Here is a 12,470-nt window from a genome sequence, read left to right on the forward strand (position 1 = left end):
GGCGGGGGGAGGGCTTGTTAACTCAGGCGGGTTTATCTATTCTTTTTTAAGGAGGCTAAAGTTAGTGACTCATTGTGACCTTTGGAAGGTCAGTTATTACTCCTTTTTCTAGATGCGCCTCTAAAAAAGAATAAAAATAAGTCATTGTCTTAAACAAGGTTGGTGAAATGGAAACCAGAGTTCTGAGCTTGACTGCTATCTTCCTCCCCATCTTCACACCCACCTTCCTCCCCTTCCCAACTCTTTTTGCCCTTAAAACTTCTTTTAACTTTAAGCTTGGTTTATGCTTACCATGTTTACTTAATCTTCAACCACGTACAGACAGTGAAGATAGACTAGGCTACTTCAGATTCATTTCAGCACATGACTGCCTACCATGTGTCAGGCATTTGTGTCTGAGAATGTAAGGTCACCCTTACATACATAGCTCCTGCCTTTATAGAGCCAATTGCTTATATTATAGTTATATTCAGTGTAATAAGTACTGTGATAGGAGATGTACATGGAAGTTCATGTATATCCCATGGGAGTTCATAGAAAGGGCACTTTACCTATTTAGCAAAATAATCAGTTTTGCCCTTTTTCATTTTGCAAAGAACTTCTAATCCAATGAATTTTCCTATTGTGGAAAATAATTTACAAACTCGGAAGTGCTACATAGGCTTCCTATGTTGCTACAGCTATGAAAATGGTATGAATTCCCCTGAAAGGCATGCTAAGCTAATTCAATTTGTCATTGGTTCCTTTGTCTCAATACTCCAATGACTTAGTAATTACCTCTAGCTGCAGGAAATGGAGGTCAGTTGCTGCTCTCATTCTGATATGCTGTGTCTGTGTTCTGCCCATCAGGGAACCATCTTTTTATTATGAAAGGTAGAACCAGTTGTCAGATCTTTGATGCTTCCTGCCTCCTTGCCACCTGGGATCCAGAATAATTTAAGCAATTATGCAAAATTTTAGTTAGGGGAAAAAGAAAAAAGTTATTTGTTGAAATTATATGAGCTTTGATTGGTAAAGTGATAAAAAGTAGCAGCTGGAACCTCCAATAGTAGGAGAAGAGATAAAAGTGCAAGAAACTCATTGTCAGATAGTGTCCAAAATGCAATCTCGAGTATTGAGGTTTATACATTTTCAGGACACTTATTCACTTCTTCTACATCTGTCATGTTATAGTTAATAAATGACCACTCTTGTGGCTTTTAGGTATTTTATGATAGCAAGCATTAAAAACAATAAATTAATGTTTACTGTACTAACTAGTATTAAAAAGCTAATTAATACATCTTTAAAAACTATAGTGACTAGCCCTAACCGGTTTGGCTCAGTGGATAGAGCATCGGCCTGCGGATTAAAGGGTCCCAGGTCCGATTCCAGTCAAGGGCATGTACCTTGATTTCGGGCACATTCCCAGTAGGGGGTGTGCAGGAGGCAGCTGATCAATGTTTCTCTCTCATCGATGTTTCTAACTCTCTGTCCCTCTCCCTTCCTCTCTGTAAAAAATCAATAAAATATATATATTTTTAAAAAACTATAGTGACTATCTGCAAGAGCTATAAGAAGATTTATAAACTGTAGGGGCTGGAGTGGGGGAGTGGATGTATTGAGTCTCCTGCTTTTTTTTCACAGATTACATACAGGCGTACCTCAGAGATATGGGGGTTTGTTTCCAGACCACCGCAATAGAATTGTGATCTTTTGCTGGTGGAGTGTCTTGCCTTCAATTTGTAAAAACAAACAAACAAACAACAACAACAAAAATGCAACATCTGTGAAGCACAATAAAACAAAGTATGCCCATACATTGTTTCATTTAACCCTCTCCAAAACTTGTGAGGTTTTTTCATCTTTGCTGTATTTATGAGAAAACGAGGCTCATAGAAACTTCTTGACCAACATCCCATAGGTAGTGAGTGGCATAGCCAGTATTTTAATGCAGTCCCGGAACGTTCTGTCTGAATGGAAAGCCTATGTATTTTTTTCATTATACGAAACCATTTCCTGAGAATCTTAAAACCTTGAAGGCAAGTCACTTTACCTTCCTGTACCTTGCAATTTCTCATCTAGATAGGTGAAAATTGGGATAGTCTCAAAATTATTTTCAGCGAAACTATAGAAAGAATTTCTGAATATGACTCAACTTTGTAAAAATTAATTTTAACCCTTTGAGTGCCAACCAGTATCCTAGGAACTATGCTAAAATTGCCAAGGCATTTTTGCTGATTTTACAGCAGTTTAGGAAAAAAATTATGAATTGCAAGTAAATGAAGTTACATATTCAAAAACTTAAGGAAACCTTTACTACATTTGTTTTCTGCACTTAGGTGCCATTTGTCAATAAAAAGTGAACTATACTAGCATCTAATAGTGACACTGCAGGAGGAGCGCGCAGAACTCTCGGCACTTTTGGCGAAAGACAGGAGGAGCTGGATCGCCCTCCCCGGCACTCTAGGGATTAACCAGAACATCTCATTCTCTCTCTCCCTCTCTCTCTCTTTTATTTATTTTTTGTCACAATTTTATTGTAAAAAGCATATAGCCCTGGCTGGTTGCTCAGTGGTTAGAGTGGTGGCCCACGGACCAAAGGGTCAAGGGTTTGATTCCCAGTCAAAGGGCACGTACCTTGGTTGCAGGTTCAATCCCTGATCCCAGTGGGGACACGTGCAGGAGGCAACCAGTAAATGTTTCTCTCCCTCCTCCCTCCCTTCCACTCTCTCAGGTGAGGATTTTTTAAAAAAAATAATAAAAATATATATATATAAAAGCCTAAGTGACCATCCAGTAGCTATGATGCGCACTGACCACCAGGGGGCAGATGTTCAATGCAGGAGCGGAAACCACAGGCATGGAAACATGGAACAGACTGATAAATCTCAGAGGAAAGGGGGGAAGGGGGAGGGCAGGAAGAGATTAACCAAAGATCTTATATGCATACTAGAGACCCGGTGCATGGATTTGTGCACTAGTGGGGTCCCTCGGCCTGGCCTGCGGGGATCGGGGCGAAACAGGCTCCTTGACATCCCCTGAAGGGTCCTGGATTGCGAGAGGGCACAGGCCAGGCTGAGGGACTCCACCGGTGCATGAATCCATGCACTGGACCTCTAGTAATAAAATAAAAGCATATAGTCAGAGAGTGGATCGAATATTTAAATTTGATGAAAATATAGTAAGTAAAGAATGAAAAATCATTCTTCTCTCCAGAGTGTTAACATTCTAAAGATGGGTTGGTACAGTTAGATCAGCTACCTTGAAATGTTATCTCAAAACAGAGGTTGTTTTCCTTTATGTAACTAGAGTCCTTTTTCTTAGCAGATCCAGTTTGCTGACCAGAAGCAAGAATTCAACAAACGTCCCACCAAAATTGGACGTCGCTCTCTGTCTCGTTCTATTTCTCAGTCATCTACTGACAGCTACAGTTCAGGTGAGTACTGAACTTTTACGGAGGTATGACCAATAGACCCCATTGCCTGCCCAAGGCTAATTAAGCATGGTCAAGCCCATGCTTTGGAATAAACACTTTGTCTCTAAATTGAAATTCAGACCAAAATTCTAGATGGAATTTTTGGATTCCTCTTGGGCAAGCATGTCAAACTCAAAGGCTAACGCAGGCCAAATAAACGTGGTATGCGACTCGTGGGCTGCGAGTTTGACATGCTTGCTCTTGGGGATTCAAAGTGGAGTTTAATAGAAGCCTCTTTTTCCAATAAAGGTAGAAGAAGGTTATTAAGGAAACTGAGTTCTGACTTATTCAGAGGGTGGGAAGGAGTTTGTTGCTCACTGATGAACTTCACTAAACAACATGTATTAAGACTTGTTTTTCCTTTCTTTGAATATAGAAGAGGGGTTCCCCATCCTTCCATCGGGTACTTGGATATTAATGGGGAAACCTTAATTGCCCCAACAAACATGAAAACATTGTAGCTAGTTCAAGTGAGCCCTTTGCCTTCTCTTCTAAGCTGTGATATTGTTGCTTACTACTCCTTTCTTCCTTTGCAGTGGCACTAATTCAAATATATGGGTCCTGAGTCTTATCATTTAATGCCAGATGAGCTGTTACCATGTAAAACCCCTCGAAGGCATTGGCCATTTGTGCAACAGTGCCCAGTATGTGTCTGATCTAATATGGAGCTATTTTATTTTGCTCTTGTGTTGGAATGTGGTAGGAAACTGAGTTATCTCTTCATATTATAAGTAGTAATATTCATTAGAAAGTTTTCATCATGACCTGAAGTTTTATTTGCTCTTCACACAATTAGGAAAGCAGTATTTGTTATGTAAACTTGAAGAAAGCTTGTTTAGAAAACTGTAACTTTTAGATTGACAGATTATTTACATTTTTTTTTCTACATTTCATTTTTTACTTTCTCCCCACAATAACTGAATGATGTAAAGCACATGAGATCATTTCCTATGGATTTTTGTCTGCGGACACCAAATGTGGTACCAATCTTACTCTGCTGAAATAACCAGTGTTGGAAATTCATAAACCAGCTAATATAACTCTGGAAACTTTAATAATTGTGAAAATGTGAATTGTAAAACAGGGTATAAACTTTTAGACTAATAGTTTGTGCATGTTTTCTAAAGATGATACTAAATAATAACTATACTAAATTTTAACTCCAACTCAGTTTATTCCCTACACACTAGATCCATATTTCCAACTGTGTTCCTGCAGAGAAAAACTAATGCCTGCCTTTCCAATGAGCCCCTATATGCAGGGAGTATACCTACAAAATATCGGTTTACCTAGGAGAGTGTGTTGATGCACTTGGTTTCTAAGCGAACACATAGTTGGCTTGTAAACTTATTGGTGGGTGACATTAACTGGTGACACTGTGGAAAACGTGGACCTTTTAAGTTGCCATTTTTATAGTAAAAAAAATTATCAACTACAATATATCCATTTAAGGGTATTAAGCTCCAGAGCATTGAAGTCAAAACATTCTGGAAATGAAAAAGGACTTAAAGGTCAGTTTTTCAGCTTTCTACTGGATGCTTGGAATTGCCTTGATGGCAACCCTGCAAATAGCTATCTGACCTCTTTGGGAGCATTTTAAATGATAGGGTAACCCTTCATTTATCTAGTTATTTAGCTCCTGATAAACTCTTCTAGTTATTGGAATTTATTTTTGTTATTATTATTTAATTGACTTTAGAGAGGGAGGAAGAGAGAGACAGAGAGAAACATCAATATGAGAGAGAAGCATCAATCGGTTGCCTCCCACACCCACCCCAACCGGGGATCAAATCCGAAACCTGGTATTACAATTCCTCGAATTTAAAGATTTTACCTAGAATTAGAAATAAAAATCACCATTTGGGGGTCATCCCACTGTCAAGGCTATCCTCATCTGGGTATATTCCAGATTAAGTTTTTCTTTAAAAATATTATGCCTATGTATATAATATTCCAGATATGGTTTGAACTAATCTGTAGGAAGTGTTATTTCCATAAACTCAGTGCTTTTAAAATGAATCCCAAAAATATGTTTATTTCTTTTGCATCTGTGTCACATATACTGTTACTTCATTTTGTTTTATGGTTTTGTTTTTTTTTACATGAACAATTTTGAAGTCCTCTTAAACATACTCCAAATGGAGAGGTCTACTGCCTTGAGTCTTGGACTGAGAGTTGGGAGAGAACTAGTTTCTAGTCTTAGATGCATGTGTGATTTGTTGTATGATCCTGGAAAACTTGTCGCCTATGAATTAGTAACAGAGGCAGTGGGAAATTATATCAGGTAACACAAAAAAAGCTCCAAACCCATTGAATGAGAAGCCAGGAATAATGGATTTGACTTAAAGCTTTCTAAATACAAGAAGATATGCAAATGCATGTCAGTAAGAACTTGGAACACACTTTCAGCATACGTTATAACTTAAGTGACTCTAGAAATGTACATTACAGAACCCCAAAGACTGACCTTTGGGCCTCTTCCCTTCTTTGTTTATATTCTCTCCCCAAGTGACCTCATTCAGTCTCATAGTTTTAAATACAACATAGTAGTGGCATTTGATACTCAAATTTTATCCCCAGCTCAAATCTCTCCCCTATATACTAGATCTTTGTATTGAATTGCCTACTCAGTCCTTTCACTTGGGTGTTTTAGGCATCTCAAACCTCCCATATCTTAAAAGCTGAGCTCCTGAGTTCCAACCTTGTCTCTCTTCAGTCTGTTGACAATACTATAGCAAGATTAATTATTTTAAAATAAGTTAGGTCATATCACTTCTCAGCTCAGAATCCTCCGATGGCTTCCCAATCTCACTCTGAGTAAAGCCTAAAATTCTTACAATGGCCGACAAGGTATACCATTCAGCCTCCTAATACATTTCTAATCACATCTCTACTTTCACAAACCTCCTGCCTCCCCCAGTTATTCGTTTCACTCCAGTCATACTAGCCTTCTTACTGTTATTTTGTTATTTTGAAACTCTCCTGCTTTAAGACTTTTGCACTTGCTATTCCCTCTGCCTGGAATGCTCTAAGATACCCTAGTTGGGTCTTACCTCCAATTATTAACAAAAGATCCCCTCTCAAAATAGGTCTATCCAGGCTTCTCTTTTAAAAGTGTACAAACAGCCCTGGCTCAGTGGATAGAGCGTTGGCCTGTGGACTGAAGAGTCCCAGGTTCAATTCCAATTAAGGGCACATGCCTGGGTTGTGAGCTCGATCCCCAGTAGGGGGTGTGCAGGAGGCAGCCGATCGATGATTCTCTCTCATCATTGATGTTTCTGTTTCTCTCACCCTCTCCCTTCCTCTCTGAAATCAATAAAAATATTAAAATAAAATAAAATAAAATTGTACAAACAACCCACCCAACACTCCCTATCAAATTTTTCTCCATAGCACTTATCATATAACGTATATTTTTACTAATTTATTGTTATCTTTTCTCCCCTTAAACATGAGATCCATGAGAGCAGAGATTTCTGCCTGTTTTGTATTGCTCTGTTTCCACCACTTGGAATTGTGTTTGACACATGAGAGGTGCTCAATGAGTAAATATTGGTGAAAGGTGTCCAGAGATTTTATTATACTTTACTCCCTTGTTGAGGTCTCTGATATATTCTGTGCATGTAAACAGATAAAAGAAGGTTTATGACATTACAAAATGTTTTCATTTAGGAACTTCTGCCAGGCTTTCTCAACCAGGGTTCCTCATCTGAATCACAGAACACAGAAAATGATGAGAGACTTTTTCTTAGTTCTCCAAAGGATGGGTCATAACTAGTACCCTTTGAGATGCATTGGAGAAAAGTTAATTCATATATTTAATGGATGCTTCAAGGCTAATGCTAGGTTGAAAAAGGCTGCATTAACCTCTAAAATTATTTTATATAAAATAATTTCTAAAAACTCTTTCCCTAAGCACAAAACCTCATAAAAATAAATGAACAGAAGATGTTTCTCAAAGCCAGATCATTCTCAGTAATATACTTCTGAAAAAGCTGTCTTTGCAGTGAATTAATTGGTTAAGGATAAGGAGGGAAGACTGCAGTCTCTTAGGTCATAATTGGTTGAAGTATTCTAATATTTTTTTCAAATAATAACATTTTGTTTATTTGTATTTTGGTTGCTAACATAGCTTTTCACATGTTTCTAGAGTGTTACTCATCAGTGAAATCTGCTGCACATTGACACACAGGTCCCTACTGTTATTTCCATTACCAAATGAATAGATTGGGCCCAAGAGGAATTGCCTGACTTAAAATAGTCTAATAGGACTAATTCAACCAGGAGTCTGACTGCTTCTTCTCCTAGCAATAACCCACAATATCACAGCTGCTAGGAGGTAAGACTTAATCAGGTGTGAGGCGTAGAACATATGTATGCATGTTCTATGGGATAGATTTTGGATTAGTGATTCATCAAGTTATGATTTGATCCTGGGATATCATGAAATAAGACAATATCTCATGGGAACATTTTATTGTACTTCATATTACTTTTCTATCTACAAGTTGAACCTTTTTTGGTATTATCTCATTTATTCATAAGATTTTTCTGGTTTTAGTTAGAGGAAAGGGAGAGAGGGGCTCTGTTATACACTCTCTTTTACAGTTGGATAAATTGAAAACTGGTCACATAACTAATTAGAGGTGAAGCAAGAGCTGAGGTCTCAGGCCTGCACTTCAGTAGGTTATTGCCTTGGTGATTGCTCATTCATTTTTAATTAAGTCATGACTCTGGGCTTCAGAGTGTGCTGACAAGAACAAACACTTTAGAAACTTTTCAAGTGTGTGTATACATATGTGTTGGATTTCTCTGCTTTTCCCCAGGAAAATGTTTAAGGCTATCTCAGCTATTTTCATGAATGTGGTACTTTAAATATAGTGGCAGCAATGAGTATGCTGCCACTATATTTCTGTCACACTAGTTCAGGAATAATCTTTTATTCATTTATGTAATGAATGTCACACTAGTTCAGGAATAATCTTTCCACTGTGCTTGCAGAAGTAACACTCAGTCTGGGCCTGTCAGCCATTTTGCATTCATATACTTTCACAATCTAGATGACTGGTATTTTTCTTTCTTGCCTGATAACAGATCTATATCAAGGGCTCTTTGAAAACAAATTCATTTTGGCTCAAAAACAAACAAACAAACACACCCACATTGGTTGAATTAACTACAACCAATTAACTACTGTTAAGAAAATAGAATACTGTTTTTGGGATGTGCTTTTTCTCATTTTAGAATAGGAAAGTGGTATAAATAACTTTTTTCTTTGAGTTGGAAGAAAACAACTCAAGTTAAAAATTAGTGTGCTTCTCTTAAGGGGAAATTTTGGGGTTTTGTCGTAGTTTTCTGTTTGTTTTTTCCCCCCTGACTCACCTTTAGAAGCTGAAAGAGGCATAGGAGAGAAGAGCCATTCTGGGTAGAGTCAGGACTCCAGCCTCAACCTTTTCAATCACTGCCAGCCCAACCACCTGCTGCTTGGGTAGATTAGTAAATGGCAGAGGTAGAAAAAAAACTGTTAAATAATATTGTATGTATGTTACTCCTTTCCCATTCAAAATCCTAAAGCTGAATAAGAAACCTTGAAGATGTTATGTGTGCTACTGCATTTAAAATATGTGTAAAAGCTGGTGGTAATATCAGGTATCATTTATTGAGTGCTTTACACCAAGCATTGCTCTAAACACTTTACTTACATTATCTTATTTAATCTTCTTAAAAACTTGACTTTGAGAAGCCATTTCTGCCTATTGTACAGTCTGCTTCATAGTACATATTGTAACCACAAGGAAAGAGAAACTCTAAATGATTACTTTCATAATTAGTTATTTCATGAAAACTCAATGAAGGTAAAGACAGCCTATATCTGTCCTTATCCCTAGCACTTAGAACAGGGGTGGGCAAACTTTTTGACTCGAGGGCCACAATGGGTTCTTAAACTGGACCGGAGGGCCGGAACAAAAGCATGGATGGAGTGTTTGTGTGAACTAATATAAATTCGAAGTAAACATCATTACTAAAAGTGTACAGTCTTTTTTTTTTTTAGTTTTATTCATTTCAAACGGGCCGGATCCGGCCCGCGGGCCATAGTTTGCCCACGGCCAACTTAGAATGTGCCTGGTACATAGCAGATATGCAATAAAATTTTGTTGAATTTTTGTGTGAATTTGAATGACTGAATACATGAATGAATTAACAACCCTATTAAATAGGTTTTAGTATCATCTCTACTTTATTCACCTGGAAACAGGAAATGAGACTTCAACCGAAGTCTGTCTGACTCCAGAACACATAACCACTATATTTAAATAGCCATTGAGGACATAAAAATCATCATGGCTCTGGGAAAAGGTTTGAAATTTCTGTGTTCTGAATGTAAACACTTTCTTCAAAAGCAATTATCCTATAAATTGGATCAGGGTTAGGGATGGCTGTTATTTTCTTCTCTGAGGTGGTGGAAGCATGGTTCCCTCAGCTTCCAACTCATAAGCTATTCTGAGTATTGATTAGTGAAACAGATGACTGCCCAGGAAGCTGTTTCTGGGCTCTGTTGCCAAAGGTACTTTGAGCTCTCACTCACCCTAGGAGGGAGAACCATAGACTTTTTGTACAGATTAGCTCCTTTCAAGAACAAAAGTCTCTTTGGGGATTTATTAATTTCCTCCCCTCCCCTGGTGACTCAGCTCATTCTTGTTGCCTCGTGTTAGGACTTTGCTCTACGGCTGTTTTCCAGCTCCAAGAGAGACACTGAGGCCCCTACTGCCCAAACATTTTGCAGTGCCATGCCTGATTAACTGGGCAAGGTCAGACTTGCCTTTTACAGCCCTCCCAGAGATAGACCCTTGGCTAAGAAATCCCAAAAATGTCCTAATTCTCGGGATATAAGTAGATCAGAGTACTAGAGACCTCAGGGACTATGAGACTTTGCAGGTTTCTCCCCTTAAAAGTGATGGAAGTACTTCTTATCTCTTTGGGAAATATATAGACAGTACTTTATGTTCCCCAACCTCCCTCCTCCAAAACCTTGATGACTCCTTAGGAAGAAACTATCCACAGAACCTTAAACATAAATCAAGGAAGGAAACTGATTCAAATCATCCAGCTAACAACCAGCAACTACAGAATTAAATGAAGACCTCAGTTAATCATGGGAATAGCAGCAGCTGCTGCTGCTGCCTATTAGCCACAATCAAAAGTCTTATACCTCTCACCTTCTAGTGCAGTGGTTCTCAACCTTGGCTGCACATTAGAATCACCTGGGAATCTTTTTAAAATCCTGATTTCTGGGCCTCATCCTCAATGAAAGTGTGTATTGCTAAATGGGTTTGTCAAGAGAGCATTTGATTATGCCAAAGAGGATTTATCATTTCTCTGGGATTCTAAAATGCCTAATGCAGGACCAACAGAGGCCAGCAATAAGGGAGAGCAGGCTGAATACTTCATTGTCAATGTCTAATTGGGTCTGCAGGCATAGTTCAGCCTCATCAGAGCCAGTCTTGAAAAAGAAAGCTTTGTTATGGCAGACAAACACTTTTTGTGTGGTTCTTAATTACTTTAGCCATGGGTTCCTAATTTTCTAGGTCTTATCTATTTAGTTATTGTACTAAAACACAAATTACATCAAGCATTTAAACAGCAGACCAAGAAAGGTAGCTAGAATCCCAGAAACCCTTAGATTCATGACCATGATCTTGCATTTAGAACTTCAACCTATTGCTACCATGGTGTAATCTCTCTATTTTTGCATATCCAAGGACCTCTACATGTTCTGAAAATAAAGGCAGCCCTAGATTCCAAGTTAATGCTATCCAGGGGGAATGTCTTGGACAACCTCTCTCAGCTTCCTCTTTCTGACCCCATAAATGATGGGGACAGCTCCACAGTGCCATTTAGGTGCTTACCAGCTGTGTACAGGTGTGTAGTGCTGGATGACCAGAGAAGCCTCAGTTCCCTCCATGGTTTGGAGTTTTAAAGTAAGCCATTTTTCCCCCTGAGGGTTTTTTATTCTGTCCTTTCAGCGGCATCATATACAGATAGCTCTGATGATGAGACATCTCCCAGGGACAAGCAGCAAAAGAACTCTAAGGGAAGCAGTGACTTCTGTGTCAAGAACATCAAACAGGCAGAGTTTGGACGAAGAGAAATTGAAATTGCTGAACAAGGTAAAGAAAGAAAGCACCTTTTTCTCCCAAGCTGCCTGTATCCTTTTGTCCATATTAATCGCTTTTCTGGTCCTGCGGCCTAGTAGCTTATGAAATTTCATTGTGATGTGGAAGACTACTTGTAACAAAAAAATAATCTGAGCTCAAAAAACATTGTGGGGAGGGAGACAACTGGCAGGTCTACAAGGACCTCCTCTAGGAGGAAAAGGGAGGGACTAGATAAAGAGGCCTGGGATATAGGAAATCAGAACACTGGAGCATTTGCCTCTAAAGCCCCTTAGGAAAGAAAGGTCAGATTTATTATCTTAATCCCTTAAAAAAACCTAATTTAACAGGGAACTTCATCAGGGGAAGGATCTTAAGAGAATATAATTTTCTCTTTATTTTTTCTTTCTCATTCCCTCCTCTCTAATATTGCTGTGTATATATTGGGCCTTTTCAGAAATGCCGGCCCTGATGGCTTTGAGGAAGAGAGCTCAAGGAGAAAAACCTTTGGCTGGAGCCAAAATTGTGGGCTGCACACACATCACTGCTCAGACTGCTGTAAGTCTCTTTCCTTTCTCCACTTAACAATCTATATATACTAGAGTCCCAGTGCACAAAATTCGTGCACGGGTAGAGTCCCTAGACCTGTCCGGCAATCACAGCCGATCTGTGGGGTGACCATCAGGGCAATCGGGGGCCCCCCACTGCCATCCGCCTTGGCTGGCCTGGAGCCTGCGGGCTGGGGGCAGCTCCTGCATTGAGCGTCTGCCCCCTGGTGGTCAGTGCGTGTCATAGCAACCGGTCGTTCCGCCATTAGGTCGATTTGCATATTAGGCTTTTATTATATAGAATAAAAGCCT

At 39.0% G+C, this 12,470-nt stretch overlaps 1 protein-coding gene across 3 annotated transcripts in view; it reads left to right on the forward strand.

The window, feature by feature from the left end:
* AHCYL2 (adenosylhomocysteinase-like 2) overlaps positions 1-12,470 on the forward strand; it is a 55,707-nt gene that overhangs the window by 8,818 nt on the left and 34,419 nt on the right. For 2 of the 3 annotated variants that reach the window (XM_005868939.2, XM_005868938.2), the window contains exons 2-4: positions 3,310-3,418; positions 11,482-11,625; positions 12,068-12,168. In XM_005868939.2, the coding sequence (XP_005869001.1) occupies positions 3,310-3,418; positions 11,482-11,625; positions 12,068-12,168 (354 nt within the window). Of the gene's footprint in view, positions 1-3,306; positions 3,419-11,481; positions 11,626-12,067; positions 12,169-12,470 lie in introns of all 3 variants that reach the window. The other variant, XM_005868937.2, reaches the window with a different exon arrangement.

Source organism: Myotis brandtii, unplaced genomic scaffold (assembly GCF_000412655.1).
Source record: "Myotis brandtii unplaced genomic scaffold, ASM41265v1 scaffold280, whole genome shotgun sequence".
Lineage (NCBI taxonomy): Eukaryota > Metazoa > Chordata > Mammalia > Chiroptera > Vespertilionidae > Myotis > Myotis brandtii.